At 37.1% G+C, this 13,226-nt stretch overlaps 1 protein-coding gene across 2 annotated transcripts in view; it reads left to right on the forward strand.

Annotated features, from left to right (window-relative positions):
* The first annotated feature begins 551 nt into the window (after positions 1–551).
* NPTN (neuroplastin) overlaps positions 552–13,226 on the forward strand; it is a 65,934-nt gene continuing 53,259 nt past the window's right edge. The window contains exon 1 of one of the 2 annotated variants that reach the window (XM_028505676.2): positions 552–819. In XM_028505676.2, the coding sequence (XP_028361477.1) occupies positions 729–819 (91 nt within the window). In that variant the 5' untranslated portion in view covers positions 552–728. The remainder of the gene's footprint in view (positions 820–13,226) is intronic. The other variant, XM_036028165.1, reaches the window with a different exon arrangement.

Consider the following 13,226-nt stretch of genomic DNA (forward strand, 5'->3'; position numbering starts at 1 on the left):
CTGAGTGCTGGCCTGTGAACCAAAGGGTCACCAGTTCAATTCCCAGTCAGGGTTTTACGCCTACGTTGCCAACCAGGTCCCCGGCTGAGGGCATGGGAGAGGCAGTGGATTGATACAGCTCTCACACATCAACGTTTCTCTCCCTCTCTTTCTCCTTCCCTTCCCCATTCTCTAAGAATAAAAATAAATATTTTAAGAAAGAGGCAGTGATGTATTAAGTTCTACAGACAAGCGCTCCAGCGACTCAAAGGCACAATGGGTGGAGAAAACACATTTTGCTCCTAACGCTTCCTCTTACTGATGGGCCCCTCCCAGTCTCACTTAGGGATTAGCTACCCGGACACATTCTCAGTTTTCGAGGCCAAAAAAGTGGAGGAATTTAGCCACACCTGTCACGTGGCCAGAAGCGCCGGCAGCACGTGACCTACCTCGAACTTGGCCAATCAGTCTCTTCGGGGGCGGGGACGCGAAGTCCGAGGGGCGGGAGCAGCAGTTGAGGCTTATTCTTCTCGCGAGTTTTGCCGCCATCACTCCTCAGCCGCCCACGACTTGGAGTGAGGGTCTCGCGAGGCTTGGGCGCTGCGGCGGTAGGAGGAGGACAGGGAAGGACGGAGCGGAGCCACTGCTACCTCCGGAGCTCACTCCCTCGCGTGTTCACCCGCCCCCTCCCTCCCTCCCTTCCCTTCCCCAGCCCTGGCCCATTCGCTTTTCGATCTTCTGCTGAGAGGATGTTGGGCTCCTCGCTCCCCAGCGCCCTGGCCCTCTCGCTGTTGCTGGTCTCTGGCTCCCTCCTCCCAGGGCCGGGCGTTGCTCAGAACGGTAAGCGGTGCGCCGGGGGCGGGCTGGGGCCTGAGCAGGTGAGGGAGCAAAGGGAAGAGGTTGGTGGGAGAGTCCCAGGGGCTGCGGGTCAGCGGTGAGGAGAGGCGGGCGGGGAGTTGGAGGCGCGGGTGTCAGAGCTGGAGGCGCTGTCCGAGACGTGGGGGCGTCGATCGCAGCCTGAGGTGTATTGCTGGCTTATAGGCGCCACGTCTTGGGGCCAGTTGCTCCGAGTCGGGAGGGAACACCCAGGAAGCCGATGTGAGAAGCTGAGTCGCGGGGGCGGATGAGGAGGGGGCGCAGCTTTTAAAGAGGCGGCCTGAGATTGGCGTTTGTGTTTAAGAAGAGGGGAGTGGTGTTGGCAGGATCCGCAGAAAAACCGGGATCCCGGGCGTAGGAGTCTTTTGGGGTTATGCTGGGGCCCTGCAAGACAGGTGACATCCTTAAATAAGGGAGGCGTTGCGGGGAAGGGAGTCCAGAATGCTAAGCAGAGTACGAGAGCGCTGAGGAGGGGTTAAGAATCGGGGAGCGGTGGAGGTGGAGGGGAAGTGGGCGGAAAGCTAAGGTGGTGGATTGACTGCGGGAGGGGATCTGGAAAGAGAAGCAGCATGGCTCTAAACGAGATGGGGGAAGAGAGCTGGGTTGCTGGGGAGGGTGTAGTGCTGAGCACTCTAGGGTAGTGGTAGGGAGAGCCAAAGGAGTTTCTAAATAAGGAGAGGAAAAATGAGCAGAGGATAGGAGTAAGGGTTGTAACTGAGGCAGGGGAATATTTATTGGGGAGAGAAGGGTGAAGACAGGAGATATGGGAAGGGAGGAAAATGCAGGAAGTCGAGGATCTAACGTTGCAGTGTGGAGCGTGTATTAAGGAAGGGAGCAGCTGATTGTGGCAAGCGTTTATGATACAGTCTGGGCCTTTGGGAGGGCAGCGACACTTAGCTGGAACTGCAGTGGTAGGATTGAGGACACTGACTGGAGAGAGGGAGATGGAAGGAGTGTGTTTTTAAGGTCTAAAAGTTACAAGACGGGAGAAAGATTATTCCTGAGGATCAAAAAAGTAGTAGCTGGGATATATGCAGGGTACAGTGGAAACGAGAGAATTGGGTTTTGAACCAAAGCTCTTTAAAGAAGATAGAGAAAAAAAGATTCTGATTGTTGAAAGCATGTGTTACAATTCAGCCAAGGTATTGTGAACCGATTTCTGCTTTTGGTGGAAACAGCCTTTAAGAAGTTTAAAAATATTTTTATAGGAAAGAATTTATGAGAAGTCATTTGTGGAGAGTGAACTGTAGATTGTCTTTGCTAATCCTTCAGTGTTCCTTTGCTGTTTTGCTAGAACAATTCAAAATTACTGTTGTTGGAATAGCTGAAATTTAAATGACTTTCATTAAAAAATCAATAATCGAGCCAATGGATTTAAGCATTCTAAAGAGAATACAGGCTTAAGATGCTGAAGATTACAGTGAAAATATATCTTATAAAGGATTGAAAAAGCATCATTGGTTAAGTATGTTCGTTGTACCAAATTATACTAATCAAATCCTATGTATGCTTGATGGCCTTGAATTATCATTGCAGGGGTCAGACATTGAATATATTAAGTATATTGGGTATTTTTCCTGTTTTCCCCCAAAGCATGATGCCATTGTGGAAGGCAGGGTAGAGTTAGATTGATTTATCTTACCAGTTTTTATAGTTGGTGTGTTAACAATATGACTTAAAGAAGTCTAATATTCATTTCAGCTATTTGATTTGTGGAAATAACATTGATTTCATTTGGGGCGATTGATCTTAACTGCTTAATCTCTGCTGGCATGGTATCTTTCAGTGACTGATAATACAGCAGAATTTTAGTTTCTTAGTAACTACAGTGAAGTTTTTGGATAGGCCTTCAAAGACTCATCTGGCTGTTCTCAGGGATCTGTGTTCTACATACCGCGTTGTGCAGCCTTTCCCTTGTAATGAGCTTCAAGTCATCAGTCACGAGACATGACTGATGACTTGAAGCTGAGTTTGTAGCTGATCCAAATGAATGTAAGTTTAATTCAAGGAAGAAATGGCTATTATTTGAGTGTGAGTCCACATAGGCAAGGATGCTATTTTTTTTAAATATAGCTTTCTATAACATCATAAAATTAAAGCTTTCGATTGGTAATAGCCCTGCAGTAGTCTGACTTCATGTCGTGGAGTTTCTATTTTCTTACAGTGCTTCAGAAATAGATAACATTGTCTGTATGATGTTGAAATGTTAGAAGTGTTAGATTATCTATTTAAAATGATGACTTTAAAAAAAAACCCAAAGCTACATGTTTTTGGATTGGGTATGTGGTAGTGTAAATTGAGTATAGATGTTTTTCAAAAGGTCTCTTTCATTATTCCTAGAATAAAAAATTCAGACTAGATGATCCTGGAGGTCTCTTCCAGCTGTGACCCATTACTGTAGAAATTCAAGGCTTTCATTCAGATGAAAGGCTTGTTTACTACCCAAATATGTGAACTTGTAGGGTCACAGTTTCAAGTAAATTCTTTTAGGTGTTGGTTTTTGTATGTAATAAGATAAATGTAGTTCATTTTAAAGGAAGAAACCTGCCCTAAAATGTAATCTTCCTTAAAGTCTTCCTGTTAAGACTTTTCTTTAAAAAATTTTAGACTAAAATTAAAATGAAGTTTAAACCAAGCAGGATTGTATGGTAATCAAGAACACAGACTTTGGTTTCTGTTAGACCTGGATTTGAGTCCCAGTTCTCTGTAGCTAAGTGACCTTGACTAAAGCGCTCACTGCTTCCAAGCCTCAGTTTTATCATGTGTAAAAATGGGGTTTATAATAATGCTAGTCCCACAGAGATGATTGAGGATTAAATGATATAATGGCTGTCAAGCATTTAGATTTCTGCCTGGCATATAGTCTCAGGGAGTAAATTTTTACTATATGAAATACTTGTTACCATATGTTACTGTAATGTAACATGTACTGCATTACTTTATGTGGCATTACAGTGCTGTGTGTACTAAATGTTTGCTCTCTACAGCAAATAAGTGTTAGCTATTACTATTATCCTTTTAAAAGAAGCACTATTAATTGTTTTTGTTCATGTGTACATCGAACACTTAATTGTTATGTCATCTTGATTAAACTTAATTAGGCTATTTGAAGTTTCCAGAGAGATTTGCACATTTGCATATGTAACTTTAAGAAAAATGACCAGTAGTGCTGCAGTTTCAAATTCTGGTGAGGCAGTTTTATTTCTCTTTCATTGTCTGGGGGACTACATGGCTTTGTTACTCTTTTGGTGAACTAAATATCTTTTCATAGAATCTCATTGTTGTGAATAAGAAGTAGAAGTAGTGCCCTATACACAGTGGAAGTATTGGAGATTTTAGCTGACAAGTGAATGTGGAGTGAAGTGTAAAAATATAAAAAATATATAGTGAAAATATGAAATAGGATAATTAACAGAGTTAAGTGGGAGAAAATAAGGAGTCTAATAATTAATACTAATGAGCTAAATTTCAAGGAGCCATTTTGCTTGGGTGGTACTAGGTAGCCGTGAATATTGTCCTTTGTAAGAATGCCAGTATTTGCATTAGATAATTAATTAATCTTTTCCTCTTCTGTCAAGGGATGTTTGCTTCAGTGGTTGACAATTTTCTCTCCCTGAGTACAAATTAGATGTGTATTTGCTATTGATTGTACATCTCTCCTTTGGGTGAATTGAAATGAGCAACAGAAGACAGAGGTTATCTATGGCAGCTGTGTACAAATGGCATGGTAGATGTCAAGCAACATATCTTAACGTAATCCAAATAAAAATTTAAATGACCGGAAGAAATAGTTTGCCTTCGAATAAAGCATTTCCAAAGGAAATCATAAGCCTCCAGTCTCTCATGCAAGACCACAATGTCACTACTGACATAATGGAGCACCCAAGCATGAGAAATTGGCCAAGGATCTGGGGTAGAAAGGCTGGCTGTGTTTACTACATCAGGATCTGTTGCTGGGCTCTGAGTCTTTTTGTTTTTCAAGGTTACTGGATCCATATTAGAGATGCAGATAGTTATTTTTGTGTTGCCAGACTTAATAGGTCTGACATTGTATGAATTACACAAATCCTAGTGAGAAATTAGACTATATTTTCTTGAAGGAATCCCTTTATTTTTCTCAATACAATTTTGATGTGAAATATTTTCACTTGTTCAGTATACTTTAATAAAAGGTAAAATGTTATATTACTTTTACTTTTTAATAAAAATAATTATTTAACTGGGACTACAAAGATAACCATGTATGATTAGAAACATACTCTGTTAATTTGGACACTGCTTCTCATTTATTTAGTTTGAGGTACTTTCAGAGTAAGATATTTCATATGTAAAATCTGAAAATCAGCTGGATATATATAAGGGTTGGTTTACAAGACAGTTTGGTAAGGAAATAAGGTGCTAATCTCTTTACAAATGAAATATGTAGAAAAACTATGGGTGACTTAAATGTCATGCAGGAGATGTTCAGTAAAAGTTTAAATAAAGTTATACAATGATGTTTTGGAAGAAGTGAATTAGGTGAAAAATATTCTGATGCATTCTATTCAATTGTTTATAGTGAGAACATAGTCTGGACAGGACCAGAAGTAGAGAATGAAATTGTAAGAGAAAGCAAAAGAGAAGAAAGGCTATAGTAGTAAAAACAGGAAACAAGAATGAAGAATGAATTTTCTTTTGAGGAGTATCTGGAAAAATAGAATATCAGAAAGACTAAATAGATGAAGAACTTCCAAGGTGAATTCACACATCGAAATTAAAATAATAGTGCAAAATCATCTGATGTGAACACTTGATTTGTCTTTCAGTGTGCCTCTTTAAAGAAAACATCATTTTTTATGAATTTTTAAAAATGCCATTGATGATACAGTTTAATTTTAAGCACCTTAGATAAATGCTTTTAAAAATTTTGTGAAGTTTGTGGGCTTTTTTTTCTTTTTTTCAGAATTCTCAGTTTTAATTCGTGAGGATTAGCTTTGGGAAGACAGGAAACCTCTCTACTAAAATTAGTTGATTATAAACTGTTACATTTCATAGGCATGAACGTCACCAAATTTCGTGTGAAATACAGTGGTGATCTTATATAAAAATGTTAACCCAGGATATTGATATTTAAATTTAAAAAACTGAATAGATGCATAAGTAAAATACAGAGTTTATTCAGTTTAGGAGAGGAGTCAAGATTTGTACATAATATCAATTTACTGTTATCTAAAATTGAAATTAGGCTAACTTTCTTTGTTTGCTTTTGTGTATGTACAGAATATACATTTATTAATCAAACCTAGTTAACTTGAAATTTTTTCAGAACTTTTAATTGTTGTGTGAAAATGGGGTTTACTGAATATTCAAAGAATTAAGTATCTGTATTTATTTGCATATAGTAAGGTAGTGGGGGACACAGTTAATGTTTCTCAGGCACAAATAACACAGTTATTTGGGTTTGTTTGTTTCTTGTTTTTGTTAAGATTCAAATAAAAAAACCACAACTCAGTCTTACCTCTTCATTAAAGCAGACTGTGTTAAGTTTCTTGTATTAAAAAGTAGTAAATGCTATTCTTTTGCATTTCTGAAAACAATTATGGAATTTTTTTTCAATTATGGAATGTTTTAAGACCAAAACATTCATCTTTCCAAATCATAATTACTGGAACCTTATGATACACTTTATGGTATTTTACAGAAGTATATCAATTTAGATATGCTTCCCTTTGTTTATCTAGGTTTATATCATTGTTACACCCAAGTATTGCTTCAAATTGAGTAGACCGTGAATTATAAATGAGATGATGTGAAATCACTCAGAAAATGTCAGTGTTCTATATATTATGTGAGGTTCTATTATCAGAAAACATTGTTTCAAATTCTACCAACAGTTTTCATCATATCCAAATGTATACTCACATTCTGGAAGTGATTAAATATAAAATATAAGACAAAATGTCAAGTCGTTTTCTGATAGAATAACAAGTCAAAGTGTTCCATACGCTAAGAAAAGAAAAGGTAAGAGTATGCTTGTATGTATAAATTATTTTGCCATTGATTCTTCTTTTCTTCCTGATTGTATTTGAAAACCACTGGACTAGATGATATCTAAATTCCCTTCCAGTTTTAAAATTACACAGCTATTGATCTTACAGCCTCAAGTGGGACCTATAGGACCGAGAGAGAGAGAGTACTTTCTGTTATAATAAGTTTTTGAAACTAGATTTTCAGAAATAATGAAAATGGAGGCTTGAATGTTTTGAATCCAACTGCCTGTAAACCTACTTCAGATACCATTTGTTGTTCTTGTTTCAAGAAAGGCAGAATCGTGTCTGTTACAGAGATCTCATATTGTGAATTAAACAGTTAAATGAAAATCAGTGCCAGGTAGGTGTTTGTATTCTCTCTGTTGATTGGAAAGTAGTTGCCTATTGAAGAGGCAGTGATTTGTGTTTTATGTTATCCTTTGAGGAGGTTTGTTTTCTGTTTATGATTTGTTTCTTCTTTCCTTTATATATTTTTAAAATACTTCTAAACCTAATTCATTGTAGTTGAGCAAGGCAACCCAAGTGTTACCTGAATTAAATCTGAGAAAGTTTGTAGCTTGATATTCCTTATAAACAGTGTGTAAAAGTCTCAGTTTTGTACTTATTCGTGATACTTATTTGTATTTGTTAGGTAGGTCCATTTCCTCCCCCCCCCTTTTTTTTACATTTTTTTTTAGAATGGCAAACATGTAAAAAGTAGAGTGAAATAATGTAATAAACTTCCATATAATCATCACCTAGTTTCAACAGTTATCAGACACATCCTTACTGCTTATTTATTTAAAAGTAACCTGAAAGTAAAAATTTTAGGTGCTGCAATGTATTCATAAAATAGAAATAATTTGGTTCACTTGTAATAGTGTTGAAATGACTTTAAAAATATAAAAGCTGTTTAGAAGAAGGCTTTCAAACTTTTGTGACCCAGATAGAGAAATAGGTTTTATTTGTGTGTAAGTATGTGCAGAATACATAATGTTTTATGAAACAGTACCTATCCATACTTTGTAGTATATTTGAATAAAACTGTTATGACCTTCCAAACTGATACCATAATTCATTAATTGACCATGAGACTCATTTTTGAAAAACAGCATTTTCAAGCATTTACTTTTTTTTGTTTTGTTTTATGCTTTTTTAGTGTGGAACACTGATGATTTTTGTAAACACAATAAAGATCTTCATGTGACATTTATCAGTAACATCAGCATGTTCCATTACTAGTCATTGTTAGTAAAGAAAATACAACATTATTGAATTAATACATTATCCATTAGTTATATTGATTTTTTTTTTACCCTATTTGAATTAGGGAAGCTACAGTAATTTGAATATCATAATCAAAGCACAAGTTTTCCAGTATGTGTAGTTGTCTTTTCTTTTACATTAGAGCTTACCTTCCTTATTCCCTAGCCCCTGCCTTGAGTTATTATTGGTTGAATATGGGGGCTGGGAGTACTGTTTATTCCCAGCTGCACGCTTACTCTGATGCTGTTGTCTGAGACACATTTCTGGTGAGTACAAAATGACTTGAACACTGGCCAAGGGAAGAGAAGGGAGGGAAAGGGAAAGCAGAACTATCACTGAAGAACCATTTGCCTTTCATGATAAAATTCTGGAGAATGTTATTTTCTCATTTTTAGACATTGCTTCTTGGAGGGAAAAAAGGCAGTAAGATGTCCTCTGTTGGCAACTGTTTGTGAAATAACTTCTCAATTCATAGGTTGAAGGAATGTACTATATTTAATTTCAGATCTTTTGATTGAAGGAATATGTTAAATTTAGGAGTTTTTGATTATACAAGTTTAGCAGATTGGGAACCATTGTGGAGCAACTAGAAAAAAATAGCACAGCAGCTCCAGCATTGAAATTATATTTGCTAATGCTGAATCTCTAATCGTTCATCAAGGAAGATGAAATAAATGGCCTTAATGCAAACCAGGAAACTGCTACCTGGAAAAGAGCATCTATGAAGAGGTTTCCAATAACTTGTGGTGAATCATAATTGAATTACCCTTAGACACGTAACATAGTGATCGCATATCAAAATTATGGTACTATTAACAGTGTAAACATTTTCACAGTAGGATTGAACTCCAAATAACACTTTCCAACCTCATTTAGGGAAAGATGCAGATAATTCTACATTGATGGTAGCAGAAGATTTAGGAGAAAAGATTGAAGAGCTAAATTTAGGAAAAGGGAGCACTGGGGGGATGTGATTATCTATTAATACCTTCTAGGTAGCAGTGTAAATGAAGTAAGGGAATTAGGCAGTCTCCAAAGATGGATGGGCTGTATCAAAGAGCAATGGCCTAAAGCACGAGGAAGAAAAGCATAGGATTAGTATTAAATAGGTGATCTTAATGAAACTAGCAGAAGAATAGAGTTGTTTGCACTCATTGTCAGAGCTATTATAAATAGGGCAAAGAGCTGGTTGAGAGGGTCCTCATAAAAAAAGGGAGTATCTCTCTTTGTTTTTTCTTTATGGTACAGTAGTCCCCCTTATCTCGGGGGGGGGGGGATACAAAGGGGGAGACCCCCAGTGTATTCCTGAAACTGGATAGTACTGAACCCTATTGAGCTCCTAAACAAATGTAATAGTCCCCCTTTAACCATGGCTTCTCGTTCCTTAGTTTTAATTATCCATGGTCTACAGCAGTCTGAAAATATTAAAAGGAAAATTCCAAAAATAAACAATTCATGTATTTTAAACTGTGCACTCCTCTGAGTAAAGTGATTGCAATCTCACACCATCCTGCCCCATCTCTCCCAGAATGTGAATCCTCCCTTTGACCAGCATATATCCATATTGTATGTGCAACCCGTCAATCACTTGTTAGTACTGTACTGTTTTTTCTTATACATACATACCTATGATAAAATTTAACTTATAAATTTTATAAATTAGGCAATTTCATTGATAGAAGATTCATTCTTACTGTAGATTTTAGCAATGTTAGCATATGATTTTTTCCCTTACCTTATTAGATTAAAAACTTCCATCTTTTCACTTAAAGGAAACACTTTACGGCGTCTCTTTGGAATATTCAAATTGCCAACATTGTCACTCTTGCACTTAGGAGGTTTCTTGAATACAAGCTCTGTGACACCAGAACAGTTCATCTGATAACCTCAGACGACTACTTAGTGACTGGTGGGTTGCACATAAAACATGGATATGCTGGTCAAAGGGATGATTCATGTCCTGGGAGAGATGGGGCAGGATGGTGTGAGATTTCATCACACCACTCAGGAGAGTGTGCAGTTTAAAACTTAGGAATTGTTTATCTGAAATTTTCCATTTAACATTTTTAGACCATGGTTGACCATGGGTAACTGAAACCGAGGAAAGTGAAACTGTGGATAAGCGGGGACTACTGTGCTTGTTTTAGGAGCTCAGTAGGAAGAAATCTTTATGGAAACGAATATGGAATGAAATGGACTTTCTAGAAATTTTTCAGGGTCAGAAATTAGTATTTAATTCTGTAGTTCTATGATTATGAATTAAAGAAAAATGGTAGATTAACTTTGGAATTCATTTTACTGGATTTCAGTTCTGTCTGTAATACTTAAAACAGGATACTATTTATTATAACCATCATAAGTAACTTCTTTTTGTTCAGTTACCAAAAACCTACGCTATGAATTATTTCCAACCTGTGTTTAACTCACAGAAGTGTAAGTTTCATGAAGGTTCATTCACTAGACTGGAAGGAACCTAGTAAAAGTTTAACCTTTGGCTCTTAGAAACTAGGCTTTTTCTTTTTTATGGGAAATGTCAGCTATTAAGAAAGCCTTATCATCTGTAAAAGAACACTTCCAAAATTCTGCTGTGATAGAAGCTTAGTTCTTTTTCTTTTCTTTAAAGATTTTATTTATTCTTAGAGGGGGAGGGAGAGAGAAAGAGATGGAGAGAAACACGAAACAACTATCAGTTGCCTTGTACGCACCCTTGCCGGAGATTGAACCTGCAACCCAGGGATAGGTCCTAACCAGGAATCAACCTGCAACCTTTTGCTTTTCCGGACGATGCCCAACCAACTAACTGAACCATACTGATCAGAGTGCTCAGTTTGTTCCTTTTTTTTTTTTTTTTAAAGATTTTATTTATTTATTTTTAGAGAGGGAAGGCCGGGGGGGGGGGGGGGGGGGGAGAAACACCAATGTGCGGTTGCTGGGGTTGTGGCCTGCAACCCAGGCATGTGCCCTGACTGGGAATCGAACCTGCAACACTTTGGTTTGCAGCCCGCGCTCAATCCACTGAGTTACACCAGCCAGGGCTCAAGTTTGTTCTTTATGCGTGGGAGCTGGGGCTGTAATACCTTGCTAGAGATGGGAGCTCGCTTTAATTAGTTTCGAGAGTGCAGAGTTGCCAGATAAAATGCCGGACGCCCAGTTCCATTTGAATTTCAGATGAACAGTGAAGAACTTTTATTTACTAAATCTGACAGCCTTAAAGGATGTCTTTTTTTATTGTTGTTGCTATTTTGGCTGCCCATTTAGAACCTAAGTGACACAGAGTCTTGTAATTTTGTGTATTAAATTGTTTTAAAGTAGATGTAATATTCTGTCAGGTGGCCTGCCCTGTTATCACAGTAGTTGTTAGCAGTAATTGTTCAAGAAATCCTTGTTTTTCTTAATAGTGGCCCCAAAGTGTAAAAGTATTGATGCTGGCAATTTGCATATGCCAAATTTACGTTACACTGCCAATTTTCAATGAGAAAATATAGTTTATAATAGTATTGTTTTCTGGTTATGTCACATTTCCCTTTTTTTTCAATTCTACTACTTTATATTTCATAGAGTAAGTTTTTCATTTATTCTGTAAAAATTAAAGTTGTTTTCAGGAATGATGTGGCAGGGGGCATCAGGCTGGTTTCTTTAAAAAAATTTTTTTTTTTTTTTACAATTCCCCTTTTCTCTCTTACCAAAAACATTTGAAAATTTAGGGACTAATGCCTGAAAGTAAAATAATAAAGATGTTTCTGAGGTTGTTGGTTCAAGGATTATACTTTTTCAGATTTTTGCATGGGGGCTTGTAATATATTTGCATTATTGGCTTGGAAATTATAAATGGAGATGTGCCTGATCACACCCTTTTCCTCCTATTGGGGTCAGAATAATTTTCATTTGCTGAATTATAACCACCTGATTTAGAGAGTCACAGAAAGTAGCTGTTGGCTCTGCAGACCAGGGATGTGATTTCTTTACAGTTAAATTTCAGTACTAAGAAAAATGGTTTCCTGAGCTTTATTATAAGGCCTCTTATTATAAGGACTCTTAACCAGAGATGTGTCACTGTTTATCAGTAATTCAGTGTAAGAGGTACACTTTCTGTCCTTTTTGTGTAAGTTGGGGTCAGGTGTCTATAAGTAAAACAGGAATTGAGTAATGTAATAGGTTCCAGGGTGAATGATACTAAGTAACATAAAGCATAATCAAACAAAGTATATTTAAGGCAGTTTTAAGAAGTGTTAAAAATAACATAGTTTTTATGAAACTGGAAATTAGTATAGTTTACATTTGATGCTTAAACTCTATTGGAGACAGTATTACATGGTAAATAAATTGATATACTCTGTCACCATTGTAAATGTAGAATGTAAATTTAAAAAACTATGCTAAAAAGGTCATTATCTGGGACAATGTAGTTGGGTAGAGAGGGCACTGGATTTGGCAGTAGCCCAATCCTATTTCCATTTTAGTTCCTATGGTTTCTATTTTTTTAATTAGTATCACCCTTAATCCACAGTGGTTTTATTAGAATAAATGATAATGTATGGAAAAGTGCTCTTTAAAATGCTGTATCGTGAAATGGTGTGTATGTAGAGCTTTGAGTTGTGAGGCCTGGTACTTATAAACTGTTTACCCTTAATAGATTAACTGCAACTCTGGTGGTTCATAGGAAAGTGAAGAGGAAAATAAAGTACTAAAGAGAAGGACTAGATTATTTCAAGATTAGTTTTTCTGACAAATGATGACTATATCATAAAATGTGCATTTCAGATGCCTGTAAGCAGACCAGCCTTTTCACTGAATTCTCCACCTCTGCTAGGAAAGTTCAGTATTGAATTTCTATAATTTTTGAAGTTTGCCTCCCAGTACTGTTCTCATCTCAAGTTAAATCTAGTTACAGGGACACCCTGTTACTCCTCATCCCCTGTTGCCTGCCTTCCTCAGGTAGGTGACACAAAGTTAAATATCAGTCTGGTGTGTGTTTGTTTTTTTATAACACATTTTTTGTAACTTCCCTTTATTATCCTGAAGTGAAATTCACTGTTATTAAGAAAATAATGACCTAAATGTAATATAAAGGGGGAAATAACTTACAATGAAATAGTC

Source organism: Phyllostomus discolor, chromosome 1 (genome assembly GCF_004126475.2).
Source record: "Phyllostomus discolor isolate MPI-MPIP mPhyDis1 chromosome 1, mPhyDis1.pri.v3, whole genome shotgun sequence".
Taxonomy (NCBI): Eukaryota; Metazoa; Chordata; class Mammalia; order Chiroptera; family Phyllostomidae; genus Phyllostomus; species Phyllostomus discolor.